This window comes from Eublepharis macularius, chromosome 11 (assembly GCF_028583425.1).
Source record: "Eublepharis macularius isolate TG4126 chromosome 11, MPM_Emac_v1.0, whole genome shotgun sequence".
NCBI classification, from domain to species: domain Eukaryota; kingdom Metazoa; phylum Chordata; class Lepidosauria; order Squamata; family Eublepharidae; genus Eublepharis; species Eublepharis macularius.
This window is the reverse complement of record NC_072800.1, coordinates 20,806,847-20,828,779: the sequence shown is the minus strand read 5'-3', so window position 1 is coordinate 20,828,779 and position 21,933 is coordinate 20,806,847. Positions and strand designations below refer to the sequence as shown.

General features: G+C 41.9%; 1 protein-coding gene across 1 annotated transcript in view; it reads right to left on the bottom strand.

Annotated features, from left to right (window-relative positions):
• Positions 1–21,933, bottom strand: part of TPK1 (thiamin pyrophosphokinase 1) — a 771,984-nt gene that overhangs the window by 436,638 nt on the left and 313,413 nt on the right. The window contains exon 8 of the mRNA XM_054991443.1: positions 2,282–2,393. Coding sequence (XP_054847418.1) covers positions 2,282–2,393 — 112 coding nt within the window. The remainder of the gene's footprint in view (positions 1–2,281; positions 2,394–21,933) is intronic.

Genomic DNA, 21,933 nt, shown 5'->3' with positions numbered 1-21,933 from the left:
TCCCATCAAAACTTGAGGGAAGCTGACAAGTGTCCATTCTGTGCCTTTTGTCACTTGTGGTTCTGCTCTCTGAAGCGAAGACAGAGATGGGCTAACTCTGGCGACCAGGGCCTGGCCATAGCCTTCTTCTGGTGGGCTGCAGAGACAAGCCAAAAGGCTACAAAAGAAGAGGATCCCGCTCTTTGTTGATGTGCTCTTCTTTGTGGAAAGCCTTTGCAATCCTGATGGTGGTGGTGGTGATCTGATTGTGCTTGTTACCTCTTTCCTTAAGATGTAAGACTCAAGGTGGGTAACAACCTGAGCCTACCTCAGCAAACCACTTGGTATAATAAAATAGTACAAAACTGCATTTTAAAAAAGAAGTGCATCCCACCATTCTTACAGCACTATCCCAAACAGTTACATCCTTCAAAGACCCTTGACTCTGTACCACCTCCAACAGCCCATTTCGTTTCCTCTTTGTAGGAATCCGGAGTCTGTTTCTAATCCATTCTGTTTTGATCAAAGAGAAATTCAAAGAGAGGAGGGGTGAGAAGGGAGATTCTGCAGCGTTTCAGAATTTCACTCTGCAGATGCTCAGAGGCGGGCAATGTCTTCCCAAACCCTCCTATCCACCACCGCTCTGGGGTGCCTAACATAGCAACCGCAAGGGATGAAGTTATAAAAGGGTGCACTGATTTCTCTGCAAAACACCCCACAAATCGCTATTTCAAAAGAGAAATCAATAGATATATTTAAATCAAAGAATTTTGGAAAAAGAAATTCCCCTCCCCATAACAACACTACAATCAGAGACGTCTTCAAGAAGGAAATCAAAAGATCTGGCAAGCCAGGGAGGGAGAGAATTCAGCTATACACTCAGACTCTTTGCCTTTTGTGTGTGTGAGATCCATCTAACTCTCATTTATTCATCAGAGCCATGCATTCAGCTGACCTTTCAGACTTGAATAACAATGGAGAACTCCAGGCTCTAATTATAGCACGTACAGCAACTGTTTTATCCCCATTAGCATTTCCACTGTTTTTCAGGACTCTACAGGACAACGTAAATACACTCGATTCTATGACTGATTTATTTATCAGATCTCTGCATTCATCTGACCTTTTCAGCTCTTGTCTGCAAAAGGGAATCTGCTCACCAAACTTAGCAAGCTACAGAGCAAAGGAACGACTGCGAATCTGCTTGAAAACACCAGTTTTTTTTTTTTTAAAATCCAGTCAATTATGGCCTTTTTCTCCAGCGACAGGAACCTATCATTTGGATTTCTTACCCAAAGCAAACATCAAAACCGGCACAGAAATGCAAATTCTGATAACAAAGTAGCAAGAGGTTTTTATATGCATATCAGAGATAGTACAATTAAATTGATTTTGAAATCCATACTGAATGAAAATGAATATAACCAACTTTGGTTTCAGGAGCTGATGAAGGATGATAGAGCATCCCAAAATCAGTGAACGCGCAGAAGCTACTTCATGGTCTCTGGAGGGCAGCCAGTGGGCTTTACCAGATGGTAAGCCACAGATACCAGCTAACACATGCTATTAAACTCAAGCAGCCTCATTGTACAAGCTGCTGCCCATCCAATAATGGGTGGGCTGCGAAAGTATTTTCTGGAGGGGGGGACTCTTCTCAAATCAGAAGTGAATAACTATCATACATCCCCACAAACATAAACTCTATCATTTGAACCCGTATCTTAAAATAAATATGAATAATGGGTTGGATCCAGCCAGCTTTTCCACTCAGGGCCAAACTACAAGTGACGAATGACACTTGAATGGCAAGTGTATTCCTCCCTGTTCACTTGCCCTCCACTTGCTCTCCACTCGATTCACTTGCCGTTCAAGTGTCATTTGTCACTTGTAGCTTGGCCCTCAGTCTCACCCATTTCCCCTCCCTATTAAAGCTGCCCATCTAGGGTTGCCAACTCTAGGTTGGGAAATTCCTGGAAATTTGGGGATGTACCCTGGGGAGGGTTGACTACGGGGAGGGACCTCAGTCGAGTATAATGCCACAGAGATCACCTTCCAAAGCTGCCATTTTCTGCAGAGGAACTGATCTCTGTTGAACTGGAGATCAGCTGTAATTCTGGGAGATCTCCAGGCCTGTATGTTGGCAATACTACTCCCATCCATAGCACTGTTATACTAGCAAATCCCCTGAGACCCAGCCTAGCCTTTTTTGGTGGCCATAAAGGAGAACTCACCCCCCTTTTCATTGGCAGAAAAGTTGACTGGATCTAACCCAGGTCTGGTAGCATCGAAATGCGTCACTTACTGAGGTTCCATTTTAGGCCTGTTGTGGTGACATCATTGCAGGAGCCCCCGACAGGAATGAGGCCGCACCATTTGCCCTCCAGACCAGTGTTCACATGTAGTTTATGCTTTCCCTGGAAATACATCAAAGAACTTTAATTTAGCTTTCACTTGGATTATGAAAAACAGCGTCATGCAAGCTACTAACTTTCAGGCAAAATGTAAGACATCCATATTCATAGAAAATTTGAACATAGCTTTATATTTGTCTTGGTTTTCCCATTTCCTCCTTTTTTGTTACTGTACTCCCCTTTTGTTTTAATAAAAAAATAATTTTTTAAAAAAGAAAAAGAAAATCTGAACAGTTAAGTTGTTATCTGGAACACGAGATCTCTTATGCTACATTCCATTGCACAGCTCTTTAGGAACAAGTCCCATCACTGCAAAGAAAACCCGAGTAGGATTGGACTACTCAGTTTGGAAGGCCTTGCCTTTATTTAGTATAAAGCTGCTTCTCAGTCCTATGATCCTCTGAAAATATAGTTGCTCTTCTCTTGAACAGATGAACTTCAGAGCACTGTACTTTTTCATGTGTGTTAATACACATTGAGAACAATCAGGGCTTTTTTTCAGCGGGAACGCGGTAGAATGGAGTTCTGGAACCTCTTGAAAATGGTCACATGGCTGGTGGTCCTGCCCCCTGATCTCCTGACAGAGGGGAGTTTAGGTTGCCCTCTGCACCTCTGGAGTGGTGTGGAGGGCAATCTAAACTTCCCTCTGTCTGGAGATCAGGGGCGGGGCTACCAGCCATGCGACCATTTTCTCCAAGGGCAACCCACTGAGTTCCACCCCCTCTTTCCCCAGAAAAAAAGCCCTGAGAACAATCCCAAACTTATCTATTTAAAAGTAATTCCCATGTTATTCAATGGGATTTACTCTCAGAAAGCGTTCTTAGGATTGCAGTCTTTATTATATTAGTTTTCAATATTCATACCCTGCTTAAAACCATAGCCAGGGAAAAGTCAGTGGGTACACCTCCCAACCTAGAAAACTGATTTGTTCAATCTAAGAATTTTTTAAAATAGCATTCCTTTTCAAAAATGTAACAATACAGCTTGTGTTAGAAGAATAAGAGCTACCGTTGAAGAGAAAAGATTCCTTATTAAAACAAAAAATCATAGATGGCAAGTACCGCGTCCTTGTAATACAAAAATTGCCTTCCTGGCCTATCCAGCTGTGCCCATCCGTGATTCCTGTGGCTCAGAGTGGAATTTTCAGGTTCACCCTCACCTTTATGGGACTCAAGTCTGTTACGGGTTACACAGGTAACACTGGCCGCTCACCTGCCCACACACCATCTTAGGGCTCAGTTCTGTATTCCACAGTTAGGAAGGCAACTCAAAAAACTCTTTTTCTTATGAACCCTGAATGATTCCCGCTGCCACCACTAGAAGGCACTTATGATTAATTAGGAATTTTAATCAATTTTAGATCAGTCTCACTTCTGGATTGACTGCATGGTTGGACTGGTCACAGTATTGAACAGGTTGCTCTTAATCAGATTGTATGTTCCCCATGAGAACATAAACTGAGGATATGTGTGTGTATGAGAGAAAAATGAGCTTGGCTTTCCCTTATCCCCCTTTTCTTTCAGCCCCATAAGACCAAGTTTTACAGACCAAGACCAAGACTACAGAATCTAGCAAGGGAGTGAGATTGCTCCAAGAGTTGTCTTCCAGACCAGATATTATAAGTCTTATTGACTATGCATGCATACAAAAACACATATATTTGGGAAAGATCTATAGATAGGTAGAATAAGAGAGAACAATGCTTATATCCATCTTTTCTCCTCAACCAGGGACCCAAAATGGCTTTTCATATAGTTCCTCTCTCCACCACTTGATCCCCACAACAATAACCTTGTGAGGAAAGGTTAGGCCTACAGTCACCAGGTCATCAAGATTGTGATGGGTCCAAGGTCACCTGGTAGTCTTCCATGGTCGAGTAAGGGATTTGAACCCAGTGGTCCCAGGTCCTAGTCCAACACCTTAACCACTACACCATGCCACTATACCACAGAATACTAGAAATTAACAAAGAAAATGTATGGTTGTTGTGGATTTTCTGGGCTGTATTGCTGTGGTCTTGGCATTGTAGTTCCTGACGTTTCGCCAGCAGCTGTGGCTGGCATCTTCAGAGGTGTAGCACCAAAAGATCTCTCACTGTCTGATACTGAGAGATCTCTGTCTTTTGGTGCTACACCTCTGAAGATGCCAGCCACAGCTGCTGGTGAAACGTCAGGAACTACAATGCCAAGACCATGGCAATACAGCCCGGAAAACCCACAACAACCATCGTTCTCCGGCCGTGAAAGCCTTCGACAATACAAAGAAAATGTAGTTGCTAGCTAGATCAATTTACAATGTATAAACCTCTCCCCCTCTGGGAGACAGATTAAAAGCATCCCACAGGACAAAAGTGAGATGACCTGACAAACCTTGATTAAGATTAGCACCCCTGACCCCCTATTCACAGTAGAAAAGAGCCAGTAGCACCTATAAGACTAACAAAATTTGTTGTAGAGTAAGTGCTTTTGTGAGCCACAGCTCACTTCTTCAGATATTTATTCTATTTACTGGCTTCCCACTAGTTCGGATTTCCTTCTCAGGCCAGTGAGAACTCTGGGTAGACATTCCAAATTCCCTCCAAGATAACTTTTAACAAACCACTTTCAAAATAGAGATGAATGACTTGTGGCACAAAAATCAGAGCTGTGGGTTAATGTGTGGGTCATGACCATCGGGCAGGATGTGAGAGGTGTTAGTAAACATGTTTGAGGTCCCCCAACTGCCACCACTCAGAAGATCAGAGGCAGTCACAGGACAACCGAAAAAGGGTATCTCTGTGTTGATTCGACTCCTTCATCCCCCATCAATCAGTGTAAAATGCCATCTTCCTGCCAGGAAATGGAGCTTGGTGGTGTTTTATTGCCAACTTGTAGCCAGACAGGCTTGTTCTGTCATAAAATCAAATGAATCCATCCATAACGAAATCGTCAACAACTTCTTCTATTAGATACTATGATGGTGAACAAGGCAGAGAAAGGGAGTAAGGGGTAATTTTAGGAAGCTATTATTTTGTTGAAGAAAGGTATTCATTATAAGTAGGTAAAAGCTTCTGAACTAAAAAAATACACACGTGAACAAAGTGAAGCAAAAAAAACCCCCCACTTTGTTTATCCAACCTACACATTTGTGCTAAAATAAACACAGACATGTTTGCTTGATGGTAGATTATAGACATTTATATTGGTTATGAGAAAAATAACTGATTTTCCAATCTTCTCTTTGCAGGGAAATTGGCTGGCTATGGCCCTGATCCCCACTCTTTCATAATGCAGAAGGTGGCTCACAAAGAAGGTCCAATTAATGAGAGCCAGTTTGGTGTAGTGGTTAAGAGTGACAGGGCTCTAATTTGGAGAGCCAGGTTTGATTCCCCACTGCTCCACTTGAAGCCGGCTGGGTGACCTTGGGTCAGTCACAGCTCTTCCAGAGCTCTCTCAGTCCCACCCACCTCACAGGGTGATTGTTGTGAGGATAATTATAACACACGTTGTAAACTACTCTGAGTGGATGTTAAGTTAGCCTGAAGGGCGGTATATAAATCGAATGTTATTATTAATGTTGTTACTAAGTACAAACAAACACACACACACAAACACTCTAAAACCATATTAATCAGCCATGATTAATGGATTAATATGGCATAGCTGGCATCTTTAGCTTCACAGCACAGCTGCCAGATTCACCCCTTTTTTACTGGATAGTCATTGGATACAATTTTCCCTTCTTAAAAAAACACAACTTGGAAAAATCATCTAAAAGTCAAAAGAGGGGAGTACACTTATATACACGCTTCTTGGGGAAGGACACCCCACCAAGTGCGCCAGCTTTCTGCCACTCTTCTTAAATTTAAAGAATCTAGAGGAGAGTTCTTAACGATGACCTGAGAAGGTAGGTAGACTCATATGGAGAAACGTGCCCCCTATATGTAAGCCCCAGATATGAGGATCTGACAAAAGTGGTGAAATGAGTTGATCCAGGTTAAAATGTGGATGAATTGCTGCTTGTGGTTCCTCACTAAAGACACGTAATATGTACATTACTCTCACCTTTAATGGCAGTGGCTTTCTTTGGTTTGTTTGTTTAGGTTTTCGAACCTTAAGAATAGTACAGGAATAACATGTTCTAGATGGAAGTGCAGGAATCTGTTGGTGTAAATCATCCTCGTATGATTTTTATGGTTGGTTATAAAATATTTTAAAAGATCAGGCTGTGTTCACTGTGGAAAGTTTGGAACATCTACCCATGCCGCAGCCAGGATTATCAGAAAGGGATTCTCAAGAACTGAGTTAAATTAAGGTGCTGAGAGATAGGAAAGTTAAAAATCAACAAGGCTCCAGGTCCTGATGGCATACGACGGAGAGTTCTTAGGGAACTCAAATATGAAATTGTTGATCTACTAACTAGAGATGGGCATGAACCGAAAATACCAACCAAAATTCAGCACAAACCAGGCCGGTTTGTGGTTCGTGAACCAATGGTTCGTCAGAGCCCATTTCTGATGAACCACCATGAACTTTAGGCTGGTTCGTTTGGTTCATGTTTTGGTTCGTCACTGCAAACAGCCTGGCGCTGATCAATCAGTTTCCTAGGCAAAAGGGGATGGACTTCCTGCAGACCTTCTGCTGACCCGGAAGTGGTGATTTGCTGGCCCGGAAGTCACATTTTCATGAACCGATTTGTGAACCGGAGCAGGTTTGTGAAAGTTCGTGGTTCATGAAATGTGACAAATCACGAATTGCACAGGTTTTTTTTTCTGGTTCGTGCCCATCTCTACTACTAACCCATATATGTAACTTATCACTAAAATCAGCCACTGTACCAGAAGACTGGAGAGTAACAAATGCTACACTGATATTTAAAAAGAGAACTAGGAAATTACAGGCCAGTTAGCCTAATGTTTGCCTGAGAAGTCTATGAGGAGGAACCTGGCCTTTTGAAATTCCAAGTATATAACATCCACCCAGTCACCGTTACCTACATGCTTTTTCACTTTCTCAAAGAACTCCAAAAGATGGGTGAGGCAGGACTTCACTTTCCAGAAGTCATGCTGATTTTCCCTCAAAAAGATTTGTTCCTCTATTTGCCTAAATATTCTCTCTTTGGTTACTATTTCTACTTATATGTCTAGGACAAACCATCTGCATTCTATAAACCCGCCCCCCCCCCATGTGAACCAACCACCTATTAAGGTTATCATGGAATGATACATGATATCCAGTTGTCTCCTAAAGGTCTGTAACCCAGCAAAGAGGCTTCTTAAAGGGAGAGCAACTAAAGCCAACACAGAAACAAAAGCTCTCTCAAATACAGTATCAAACAATGAATCTAAATGGTTGTTGTGGGTTTTCCGGGCTGTATTGCCGTGGTCTTGGCATTGTAGTTCCTGACGTTTCGCCAGCAGCTGTGGCTGGCATCTTCAGAGGTGTAGCACCAAAAGACACTGAGAGATCTCTGTCTTTTGGTGCTACACCTCTGAAGATGCCAGCCACAGCTGCTGGCGAAACGTCAGGAACTACAATGCCAAGACCACGGCAATACAGCCCGGAAAACCCACAACAACCATCGTTCTCCGGCCGTGAAAGCCTTCGACAATACAATGAATCTAAAGTGTGTTAAAGTGCTCTGTGCTATCTATAAATACTACATCAAGAAATATACAAGAATCAGTACAATAAATACACTATATCAAAAATATTCCATACAGATAGTTAATACAGTTACAATTATTCAAACTTCTGAGGTAAGTCTGATCATTTACAATTCATTCAAACATTTACGGTGTGTCCAGTAGTTCATCTATAGTACAATCTGTATAATTTTCTAACTACTGATTGCACTTGTCCGTTGTACTCCCGTTACTTCAATATGGCTTAATAGAGTTCCTAAGCGAGATAATCCAGTCATCCAACCAAGCAGTCTCTGTGGGGAGGTAACGGTTCCAAACTTGCCTGACAAACTGCTAGCTTGGTTTGTTTCGCACACACTAGCTTTATCAGGGGCAATAAGAACAGTGTTAATGCCTTTTCAAGCACTAGACGTACTCCTATTACTTCCTGATGGACACCGTATCTGCCAATCTAAAGGTCTGTACCTGGAACAACAGTTTTCTAGCAATTTGACACTAGCAGTGAATTCATGGACATCATTTGAGAACTTTTTAAAAAGTAACCCGCCCATCATTATGAGCTTAAGTAGAGAAGGGCATGAACCAAAATACGAACCAAAATTAAGCACGAACCAGGCCAGTTCGTGGTTCGTGAACCACGGTTCGTCAGATCTCATTTCTGATAAACCACCATGAACTTTTAGGCTGGTTCGTTTGGTTCATTTTTTGGTTCGTCACTGCAGACAGCCTGGTGCCAATCAATCAATTTCCTAGGCAACAGGGGATGGACTTCCTGCAGACCTTCTGCTTACCCAGAAGTGATTATTTTCTGATCTGGATGTGATGTTTTCACAAACCAAACAAACTGGTTTGCAAACCAGGGGCAGGCTCGTGAAAGTTCATGGTTCGTGAAAATTGATGAACCACGAACCACATGGTTCAGTTTTTTCCCGGTTCGTGCCCATCTCTAATCTTAAGTGGAGGATACATATAAACAGGAAACATAATGACAGTGAAATTGAAACAAAAATTACAAATACCTACATATTATTTCACAGTAATGCAAACTAAACAAAGCTTGGGATCCAAAGATGATTTTAGATCTACACTAGGGGCTTCCATGGACCCACTGGAATTCCTAACAGCTTTTTATCTGAACAGCTGATTCCTATATCACAACCTTCTTTTGAAATTCCTCTCAGTTTACAAGAGCACAAGGTAGTCTGTGGTGGTACAAGGTACAAATAACAACAACAACCCCCCGAAGGGACTCATAGAACAATTTCAGGGTCTTGGTAGACCCTGGCCAAGTTTTCTTAATCAAATACATATAAAGAAATTATGCAACACAATAGTTTGAACAGAAAATACATTATTCTATTTTTTTTAAAAATGTGCGGCAGCAGTGGTTTCTTTCCTTTCGCTCAAAAACATCACAAACATAGTGTCCACTTAGATAATTTTCAGAATGACAGAAAATGTCTTACTGCTTACATCAATTATCTTGTGCATGAAACAAACTCCATACTTTTTATGTTGTATGAAACAATATTACAAAACAATGTGTGGCTTATAGGTATTCAATTGAATCTTATCACTCTGGAAATTAGACCATCTGAGCAAATTGGGTTTATGGCTAGCAAAAATATAACAATCGAGTCTGATTCAAAGCAAGCAAAAGAAAACAAGAGGGCAAAAGTGATCAGAAATGTATCCTTTGCCAAGTTCTGACACAGGGATATAAAACGAAATGGTGGTCTCTCAGAGTCTCTCTACATGAGATGTCTCTGTGTGTGTTCATCAAATATAGGGAGATACAATGTTAGCTGGGAAGGGTAGTTTTAAAAGACAGAGCTGGTGGAGATTGCTCCTCAGAGGGTTAGTTAATTTCATCTTTGCCTCCCCAAAGGCTCTGTCAATTTCACCTCTCCAGTCTAAAACTGTGTGGGCTCACAACCAGAGGGCAGCTAGGAATACAAACGGGCTGGAGCTGCCTTCCAGAGCTGAGCTTGGACCTGGAGAGGTTATAATAGGCTGAAGTTTCCCTTCTGGCATTTCACAGCTTCTTCACACAACTCCAGTGTATAGCAATGCCTTTGCCCTGCTGCCAGCTCTGTCTTTTTAAACAACCCTTCCCAGCTAACATTGCATCTCCGCACATGTGTTCTTCATGTGTCAGATGTCTTGTGTAGTGAGACTCTCAGTCACGCCTTATACTCATAATCCAAATACCTGTTGCCTTTCTTGCCTTGTAACAGAGACATTCCTAGAATGACATTGTCATCTTCCGAACCATTGGCTAACAGTGCAGTCCTAAGCAGAATCACTTTCTAGTAAATCCATTACAGTTAATGGGTTTAGAAGGGTGTCACTCTGCCTCAGGATGGTATTGTAAAGCTTTGCACATTGAGCTCACTGATGCTTATTTCTGAGTAGGGATGCTCAAATACATGCCAGTCCAGCTCACTTCTCATTGCTCACCAGCAACCAGGCAGTGGTGATTGGGCTGTTTGTGTGTATTTGCAGCCAGCAGAAACTGACTCTCAGCTGATGAGGGATCCGCTGGGAATCGCCTTCTGATCTCCTGCTGGGGAAATTTTGCACAGCACCCAGAAAAGTTGTTTTTTGAGGTGGGGTGGAGGATGGAGTCAGGAGCTGATCTCTCATCTTCAAAACTTTACTGCTGACTTGCTGAGATGCAGCAAATTTAGCAGAGTGGGGTGGTGGTGATCGGACGCCTGTCTGATTTCACTTCTGTGTTGGCTTGGGCAGCAGAGAAAAGGAGAGAACCCAGATCTTCCTTCTCTCCCTTGTGCAATGGGAAGCTCAAAAGCACAGCATCTATCTCCACCTAGCTTGGAGGGGAATAAATGAGCCTTTTCTCCTCTCCATTTTACAACTTCAATGCGTAATTATTTTGCTGAGGGAGTGAGGACGATAAGAACCTGACTCCCAGTTGATTTCTCAATTGACTGCGTGTTAACTTCTGACCAACAGGCAGCTGCACGCTTCTTTGGCAGCAGTCTGGGTTGCTTCATGCAGTCTGAACGTATCCCTGATCAGCTCAGTCTGATTGTGAGTGTCAAACAAGATAGGCTGAAGCGTCGAGCAGGTTCACAGCGAAATTTATAGCTTCCCTACTTCTTAGCAACCCTGCAGATGATTAGGCAATACACACACACAAAAAACACGCAACACCTTTCATCCGGACCAGCCCAAAACATCACAAGATATGCCCAAATGACACGAGATGTTTTGTCACAAGTTGGGTTGGGGTTCTCAAATCCCAACTCATATTCTCTGCAACCACATGGAAGCTGCAGGGATCTTACTTCCCAGTGGCCTATTTAGATTGGGGCCATGGTTTGGGGAGGCAGAAGAGTGTCTTCAGACTCCCATTTCATCCCTTTTTTCTGACCTGAAATAGCCTTGGGGGCAGTATTCCTCTCCCGCGCCCCCGGGAACTGCAGTGCAATATTCAATGTACCTGTTTTAGGCAACAGTCCAAAACATTTTTTTTCTGGCCAGAGGGATCTATCTTGTTTACTTGCTTTATGGTTTGATTGTAACCCAAGGGCTGTTTATCAACATCATTTCAGAAATCCTGCTTTATGTGTTTTTATGCGCTGGCAGGCTTTTATTGATGTTTTTTATTTGTTCTTATTGATATGCTTTTACTGTTAATTGCTTCATTCCATTTTACTTTTTTGAGCACCTCCAGAGAGACTGCACAAACATTCTTGTAAATAATAAATAAAACAGAGTGACACACATCTTGAAGGATGTAAAATGATACTGATAAAAGAGTCCTCAGGCCAGAAACAGATCATTAAATAGCTAGAAGAAGGATAACCCCTTAGTTAAAAGCATGGACAAAAAGAATGGTTTAGCCTCATGCCTGAAAGGAAGTAAGGTAGGTATGAGGCAAACCTCAATGAGGAGGGAGTTGCAGAGGTAAAGTGCTACCACTGAAAAAGCCCTGGGTATGGTCAAAACCTGCCTCATCTTTGCAGGTGGAGGCACAGAATGGATAGTTTCAGAAGACAATGCCCAGAGGCAGGGCTTTTTTTCTGGGAAAAGAGGTGGTGGAACTCAGTGGTGGAACTCAAGACCACACAATGACGTCACTTTGGGTCAGCTGGAACAAGGGGGGAATTTTTAAAAGTTTAAATTGCCCTTGGTGAAAATGGTCACATGGCCGGTGGCCCCGCCCCCTGATCTCCAAACAGAGGGGAGTTTAGATTGCCCTCTGCGCCGCTCCAGTGATGCGGAGGGCAATCTAAACTCACCTCTGTCTGGAGATCAGGGGGCGGGGCCACCGGCCATGTGACCATTTTCAAGAGGTGCCGGAACTCCGTTCCACCGCATTCCCACTGAAAAAAAGCCCTGCCCAGAGTTCAGCGAGTATGCTAATTCAGAGACAAAGCAGGAAGCCAAGAACACACCACAGCGACGAACATTCTCTCACCATCTCATGGCCTGAGTCTGCACATAGGTTTGCTAATTTTGTTTGTTTTTTTTTTAAATAAAATTTTTATTGGAATTAGAATCATATAATTTCACATTACAATCAATTCCCGTTTCCCAATTTCTAACCCCCTCCCTTTCCCCCCTTTTCTTTTGACTTCCAACAGTTTTCCAACCCTTTGTCCCTTTTCTCTTACTCATTTTAAATTCATCTATCTAACAAACATATACTTTCCCTTTGATCTAAGCAATAATTCTTTAACTATTTTTAATACTCTATACCTTATCTTTGAGTCCCTTCTTCCATATTAGACAAACAATTTGTCCCTTTTTAACATAATTTCGTAGTTTCCTGGTTTCAAATATTTCTATAAACCATATACCATATAAACCATATAACCCATGCATTTGTATAAGTCAACCAATTTAACTTATATTCCGTATATTACTTTGTCTAACTATCCTCAAAAATTATCAATCAATTTGATCCATATATTTCTTCAGGTAGGCTCACTCAGTTTAACATGTTACACGTTTATACCAGAAACAATATTAATTAGTCGGTCCTTATAGTTAATTATTTTCTATCCATTTTCTATATATTTTTCTATACATAACAATCTAACAAAATAGCTGCTTAGACATTTTCATTTCTCTCTCTACCCTCCGGTAAAGTCACCCCCCTCTACATTTTGTCATATTTCAGTAGTTCTCGAACTGCCACAGTTCTCTTCCCACCTCCCATTTCTTCAGCACATATTGCTTCAGCTTCTCCCAGTCTGTGTTGAACTGTCCTGGGTCCAGATTTCTCAGTTTTCTTGTCATTTTGTCCATTTCGGCCATATACAGCAATTTGTAAGTCCAGTCCTCAATAGTTGGCACTTCTTGTACTTTCCATTTTTGCGCATACAAAAGTCTGGCCGCTGCTGTCATGTAAAATAACAATGTTCTATATTGAGCTGGAATGTTCTCCATTCCCAGGTTCAGTAGCAGGAGTTCTGGGTTCTTATTAATTTGAAATTGTAGAATCTCACTTATTACTTTTATTATTTCTCCCCAGTACTGCCTGGCTACCTCACACGTCCACCACATATGATACAGAGAGCCCTCATGTTTTTTACATTTCCAGCATTTATTAGAAGTGTTCAGATTCCCTAGCGCAATCTTCTTTGGTGTCATGTACCAACGATAGATCATTTTGTAAATGTTCTCTTTAATATTAGTACACGTTGTAATCTTCATTGTGTTTTTCCACAAGTGTTCCCATGCCTCCATTGTTATTTCTTTATTAAAGTTTATGGCCCACTTCACCATTTGTACTTTAACTATTTCATCTTCAGTATACCATTTCAACAGTACTTGGTATACCTTGGAAATTTCCTTCTTATCCTCTTTTAAAAGTGTCTGCTCTAGTTCCGAATTCTCTGTTCTTATGCCTCCCTTTGCACAATCCGAATTGTAGAGATCTCTGATCTGCCTATACTGGAACCAATCATAGTTGGGTGATAATAACTCGTCCTGTGTCTTTATTTTAAGTTTAGAAGATTCTATTCGGGTTATCTCCTTATATGTTAAACACTGTTGCTCAGTATAGACAGCTCTCGGATCTATTACTTCATACGGAACTACCCACATGGGGGTTCCTTCTTGTAGGAAGTCTCTATACTTCTTCCAGGTTGCATATAGGCTTTTCCGTATGTAATGATGTAGGAACATAGAGTTCACTTTTACTTTGTCGTACCATAGGTATGCATGCCATCCGAATATTTTTTTATATCCCTCTAGGGCCAATAATTTCTTATTCTTCAACGTCATCCAATCTTTCAGCCACACTAGGCAAATTGCATCATAGTAAAGTCTTAAATTGGGCAGTTGCATTCCGCCTCTTTGCTTTGCATCTTGTAAAACTTTCATTTTCACTCGAGGCTTCTTGCCTGCCCAAACAAAGTCTGATATTTTCCTCTGCCATTTTTCAAACTGCTTAGAGTCTCGGATAATTGGTATTGTCTGTAACAAAAACATTACTCTTGGTAACACATTCATCTTAACTGCTGCAATCCTTCCCAACCATGACAAATTCAATCTATTCCATTTGATCAAATCTTGCTCAATCTGAGTCCATAATTTTTCATAGTTGTTTTTGAATAGATCTATATTCTTTGCAGTCAGTTCAATTCCCAGATATTTCACCTTGGTTGTTACTTCACAGTCCGTTATTTCCATTAACAGTTGTTGTTTTTGCTTAGTCATATTTTTACATAATATCTTTGACTTCTTTTTGTTAATATAAAACCCTGCCAAATCTCCGAACTCTTTGATCTTCTCTATCACTTTTGGCATATTCTCCATTGGATCTTCCACAATTAACATTATGTCGTCCGCAAATGCTCTAACTTTATAAGAAAAGTCCTTTATTTTTATTCCGCGGATTTCTTCATCTTGTCGTATTTGTATCATCAGTATCTCCAATACCAATATGAATAGCAGCGGAGACAACGGGCAACCTTGTCTTGTTCCTTTACTTATAGTCAACTTCTTGGTAGTCTCATCGTTCACCACAATTGCTGCATTCTGGTCTCTATAGATTTCTTTAACTGCTCTTATGAATTTTTCTCCCATTTGTAGCTTTTCCATAGTGGCAAACAAAGTCCCAGTTCAAATTGTCAAACTCTTTTTCTGCATCAACAAAGAAGAAACCAACCTCTTTGTCACAACGCTTATCATAATACTCAATAGCATTAATCACTGTCCTTAAATTGTCTCTAATTTGTCTACCAGGTAAAAAACCTGCTTGTTCCTCCTCAATAATTTCCGAAAGCCACCCCTTCACTCTCTCTGCCAATATCTTCGCAAAGATTTTATAGTCATTGTTAAGTAAGGATATAGGCCTATAGTTTTTCACATTAGTCAGATCCTGGCCCTCTTTGGGGATCAGTGAAATGTTGGCTTCCTTCCAGGTATCTGGAATCGGTTGATCCTTTAATACTCCATTGATCACTTCTTTTAGGAATGGTACCAGTTCGTTGGCCATTGTCTTATAAAATTTAGCTGTAAGTCCATCTGGCCCTGGTGCCTTTCCCAAATTTGTTAGGTTTGCTAATTTTGGACTTCCTTCCAAGGGCTGTGTGGATTGTTGAGATTATGGGTCGGATCCAGGCTTCTGCTAACTGACAAATGTAGCCGATTCACCTCTCCTGCAGCAGATCTCTTACTCCTGTTCATTTTGTTCCTCTGGGAGAATCCCGTCCCCACAGAAGCATTTTATGCTGCAGCAGGATAAAGGACGGGGAGGTGAAAAAAACCCTGTTCCTCTAGTGGAAATTGCTTCTGTCAGTGAAAATTACCGTCGGATCTGACCTTATGAGTATAAAATGTTTGGGAGGAAAAGCTCAGGTAAATACTAAGCTTCGTGAATGTTAGTTATACCAAAAAGTGGGGGAGTGCCCCGGGGAAACAGTGGAACAAAGAAAGACAGTCTGGCAAGGGCCTAAGAGGAAGCTCGGTGATTTGATAATGGGCACAGACGCTGTCTTTTTGGATAGAACACCACAGAGGACGACAGCAGGAGGTCTCAGTGTGTGCTGTAGCTGGCCTAATGCAACATGCCTGCAAATAAACAGAAGACAATAGATAATGCTAATCACTGTTTTCTGCAATATGACGACGTCGTGCCTGACAACTGCTCTTAAAACTGTCTCCCTTGGGTTGTGACTTGCAAGTGCATTTGGACAAAAGAACAGAGAATACTTGAGTGTGACCTCCTCACCCCTTTTAAAGTGCCATATACGGCATCAGTAAATAGCATGTGATTCTGCCTCCTTGAAATTATTTTCTTTTTTTTTAAAGCTTTCAAACGGACTGTTCCTTATGGCTGTGATCTTTGGAAGAGAAGGACAGTAGAAAGAAAATGTGCAGGGAAAGATCTACTTGATATCTGTAATGGTACATTTAATCAAATAAAGGCTTTGTGGCGCCTTAAAAACTAACATATTTATTAATGCTGCAGTAAATTCATTAGTCTTTAAAGCACTATAAGACCCTTTGTCATTGTGGCTGTGGCATACTAAGAGCCAAATTAGATGTTATGGAGGGTCCAATGTGGCAGCCACAGGTCCAACTTGGGTCCAACCTATGGCCACTCTTTGTTAGTTCAGAGGAGAATTTAGCTGTTTAAAAATTGCCACGATGACGGGTCTGCGGTGTGATGGTACCATATGATCATGTCCCCCCACCCCTTTTCAAGTGTTGAGACAATTGCAGGAGTCTGTTTTGGCACATGAAAAGGTACCGGGGGGGGGAGATTCCATGGTGCTGTCATGCTGTGGGCCTGCCCTCGTTGCAATTTTTAATGGCTAAATTCTCCTCTAAAATGGTGTCAGTGGCCATTGCTTGGACACGTGGGTGCCGTAATGTCTAGTCTGGCCCTAAGGCAGAGTCCTTCCCCGTGGGATTTTGTTTGCAATAACATTATTCAGAATCAGAATCTTACAAGTGTGGACAAATGCTAGCAGACAGCTGAAACAGGTCACATGTGTATTCACATGGAACTACAGTGTCAAAGGCTGAGGTTGAATCCACCCATGGTAATTCTGAAGTCTACACAGTGCCCTGTCTGAAAGGTACCATGTATACATTCGGTTCAGGTGGCTGGGTTGCAAACAGAGGCGTTCTTAGATGTTTTGCGCTCAGTTCTGGAACCTGATGGTGCTGTGGACCACCATGCACAATTTTATTGAAAAGGGAAGCCCTGTTACTCTACTGTAGCAAAGTAAAACAGAAATCAAATGGTAGCTTTAAGGTTAACCACATTTATTCCAGCATAAGCTTGCATGAGTCAGATACAGATGGTGTGGAAAATCTGTTTACAGAGATTTTTATAAGCAGAATCACAGGAGGAGGAAGAGGAGGATTTTGGCAGAGACAGACATGCTGTGAATCATTCAGGTGTGAGCCCCTGTGTAAGGGACTGGACCAAACTCTTATAAACAAATGCAATAAAGTAGGATAAATCACATGTAACCAAGGAAGATGCTGTAAAACTTAAGTGACCTATCTGGAATCAGAGATACTTAGCAACAGGAATGATGATGCTGATGAAGTTTTGATACTTTTCTGTCTTTTTTTACCTGAGCCCTCAGGATAACTCGCCATGCCAGTTTCTTGAGGCAGAGAAAATTTAGGAATTTCCATTTGCTGTGGTTTCCTTGTTTCTTTCTGGCAAAAGGAGCCAGAGATACATAGTGTATAGGCAGGAGGTGGTGGTGGGTTTGGCACTGAAGGGTGCTGGAAGGGGGATTCTCTCAGGTAGCTGTTGAAGCAGCCACAACTGCTACACAGAGGCTTCTAAAAATATGGAGGCTGATTCAGAGGCAGCCTATAGGGACCGGTGCAAATAGTTCTGACAGCTGCTACAGTCACTATGCAGAATCCCTTTATAGGTCCCTCCACTGTCAACATCCTCAACTCCACCTGCCTGCTCACACTTTGGGGTACCCCTAAGGTTTTTCTCCAGCACTGGAAAACAAGGAAGTAACAGCAAAAGTTCTTTGCTCCAGTCTCCCAGAAGTCTACTGTGTGGACTAATCCTTGGCTACTTAGCATGGTATTTATTTTAAAAATCCACCATCCTCATGTGGTGATATTCAGTAAGTCAGGAGGAAAGATTGAAAAATATCACACCCCTCAGGGTAGTAAACACCGTATGTCACCTTCCAAGAGTATATTTTTGAAAAAAACGATGTGTCCAAATAATGCTACTAGGACTTTACTGTGTCAGAAGCAGGGCTTTTTTTCAGCTGGAACGCGGTGGAACGGAGTTCTGGCACCCCTTGAAAATGATCGCATGGCCGGTAACCCCGCCCCCTGATCTCCAGACAGAGGTGAGTTTAGATCACCCCCCATGCCGTGGCGTGGAGGGCGATCTAAACTCTCCTCTGTCTGGAGATCAGGGGGCAGGGCCACAGGCCATGTGACCATTTTCACTGAGGGTGATTTAAACTTTAAAAAACTCCCCCTTTGTTCCAGCTGATCCAAAGTGATGTCATTGCATGGTCCCAGAAGCGTGCGTGTACTTCGCGCGTGCACATGTGGTACCAGGGGCACCACATCCCACCAGGAGTTGCTCCCTGTGCTGGCAACCCACTGAGTTCCACCACCTCTTTTCCCAGAAAAAAGGCCCTGGTCAGAAGAGTTAATCAGAGGATCAGCTAAAAACAGAAAAGCCATGAAATAGTGAAGCTGTAGTGTTGTAACATGGGCTGAAGGGCCGAGATGGTGAGATCATACACAGACTCTGCTTGGGAATTCAGTACAAACATTCAAATGGTCACTGCATCAGCAACAGGCACAGCATGAAGTCTGATTCCACCAGTGCAACTGCCCATCAGGTCATAGCTGATACCCATCTGGACAACACGGTGATGCAGATCTCATGTTGCAGATGAAAACTAGGAAGCTAACAAGCACTAGGGACGCCCTGGTGCAGATGTATCTTGAGACTTTCAACTTAAAAAGCCAAAAAAAAAAAAAAGAGAGAGAGAAAGGAAAGGGGAGAAAAAAGAAAAAGCAACCTGGCTTAATTATTCTCTTTAATGTTTCTGCTGCCTCCAAAGTGGAAAGCCTGAAAAGAGCCTTAACATTTTAGCTTTTGAATCCAAGTCTGACCATACTTTAATTAAAGCTATCATAGATAAAAACCGTGTTATATAATGGGGCTGCATTGATTTTTATCTTATTAAACCCCTTTTGGAAAAAAAACCCCTCTGATCAATCAGAAACATTGATTCAGTTCTTTTTCCATTTTCATTTCATGTCTGGTGATGGAAAATAAAGATCAATTCCTAAGTTCGGTCTTCTGCAGAAAACATCCAAAAGGTACGTGTTTAATCTAAAACAAGACTTGAGTTTTGATATTGTTGTATTCATGTTGCTTCTTATTTGTTTTAGGGTTATTTTGACGTTTTTGCTCATCCGAATGTATTATTTGATTAGAAAGCACTAAAAGTGCAGGGTTAATTAATTAAATTTACTTTCTGTTACTAGGAAAATAGGGCAGAACTGAAGTCTTGAAAAAGATACTTCACGGCAATGGAATCAGTCTGCAAATCATTTCCTTCAGAGTGGCGTGAAAAACAAAATGGCTTTGAAGGTTTCCCTCATAAGGATGTGCCTTAAACTTGATCTTCATTAACCATCACTAGATGGAAATGGGGAAAAAATCCTAAAATATGTGAACAAATAGATTTTGACTACTTACATGGGACTCAAGAGCACCCGTATGAATATACAAGGTAGTTGCCCAGTTCAAATTGGCTCCTAGGGGGAGCAACAGGACCTTCTCAGCACCTGTTCTTTGTTGAAATGTGTCAGTCGCTGGCAGATAAATCCCCAAGTTTTCCACAGTTAACACACAGGTGTTCCAGTTGAAGTAACTTTATTAGAAAGCCATTCAGTACAAGGTGCTCAGACAGTTAAATTGGCAGAAGTGACGTAGGTGGGGCTGGTATTGTTAATTATAGGGAATATTCCCGCCTTAGGGAAAGAGGACCGTTAACAAGGGGGGGGGGTTGGAGTGAGACATTGTTTTTTAGAGTAGACAGTGAGAAAGGTGAAGTTATCATTGGTTCTCAGGAAGAATACATCTCGAGCCAGTTTTGGCTGGCAGTCAAGGACACTGGCTTAGTGGAGCGAGAAAGAGAAAGTACCATTTGCGAGATAACCTACTGGCATTGCTGCGATAAAGAACTTCCCATACTTTCAGAGACCAGAGGCAGAGCCCAATATACATTCATGGCAGATGTGCAGGAGGCATATATGACAAAATGCTGGCAGGGCAAATAGCAGCTCTCTTGGGTTGCTTCAGGTTGAGAAAATGGCACGGTAAACCCCAGTTTGAATCAGTCCTGCATGTATGTGAGAAGTAAGTTCCAAGATGAGAACTCCCAGACCTGTCAATCAGACAGGTAGGGTTGTGAGCCCTGAGCTGACAATCCTCGGGGTTGTTGGGGGATAGAGAGTTCTAGGACATCTGTCATGTCTGTGCCCCATCCATGCCATTATTTGATGCTGACCTGTTATTCTGAACCAGTGTTTCATGCTGTACCTTGATGCCATATTGCCAGTGCCATAACTGCTTTGCTTTCACAGGCTTACTGAAGTTGCAGGTGTCTTATCTAATAGCTTTGAAGCTTTCAGTGCGTCTGACCTTGTACACTGCCCACTCCCATGAATTAGTGTGTTTCAACTTTCCTGCTTTCTCAGTGTCTAGACGTGATAGCTAAAATATGTGAGAAGTTCTTAGGGCGGGTTCACGCCAAAAGTTATGTTTTGCTGATGGGAGGGGGGAAAGGAGTAATTGTGTTCTTTAAGAGGAATGGTTTTTCCACATGTTGCCATTCCTGTCAACCTGTTTTTACTGCTTAGTTGCTTACCTTGCTTCTGAGTAATCCTATGGACATATCTGTGGAAATGATCTGATTCCTGAATAAAACCTTTTAACCAAGAGCTTGGATTCTTGCTGTAATGGTACAGGGGTCTATCTGCCATAGCCTGTCATCCATAGCCTCACAACATCATTTCCTGTACTAGAACTGGAAGTGCAGGATTTAAGTACAGTGGTACCTTAGAGCCAAATAAAAATGTTCAGAATATAAGCTTTTGAGAGTCAAAGCTCCCCTTTTCAGATACCTTCTTCAGGTATCTGAAGAAGGGAGCTTTGACTCTTTGACCTTTCTTCAGGTAATCTTGCTGTTCTGCTGCAGACCAACATGGCTACCTATCTAGAACCGGAAGTGACATCATCACACTCTAAGAATTTCCTAGAACATTGTGAAAACACTTCCTGTTCTGAAACAGGATGTCCAGATATCCGTAGATGCTCCTCCCACCCATTTTCCCCATTGCAGCTTCGCTAAGGGAGGCCAGGGTCCAGGAAGCATTGCAGGTACAGGGTGAGTGACAATTCTATGGACAATGAGGGTACACAAGGTCATTATAATGCGTGAATTGTTCTAAGTAGAAGTGTTCATACAGAGCCCAGGTACGGAGAAAGAGCTGTTGCTTCCATCATGGCCAGCTTCAGCTGAGTAACCTCTACTGATTATAAGAATCAACAAAATAATAATAAAAATAACCCAAATCCCTGTAGGACAGCAACGCCAGAAAACTGCAGAAATCAGCTCCAGTGATTTTTCTAGCACTTAGTTCCAAAGAAGGGCGTGCAGTATCAGGTACTTTTTAGCATAAACCCATAAGAGTTCCAATAATTTTGAAGGGAATTCTATACTTTTATAACAGAATTGAATTGCACGTTTGGGAAGAAATTGCAGCCATATTAAATTAGATCTGACCTGTAGCTATTACACAGTGACCTCTTGCTGAATGTATTACCGTCGCTCTAGCAATGACCATTTTCTCAAAAATTTATAAACCTCCTCAAGCAGAATTTACTCCTTCCTGACATCTCATTTATCATCA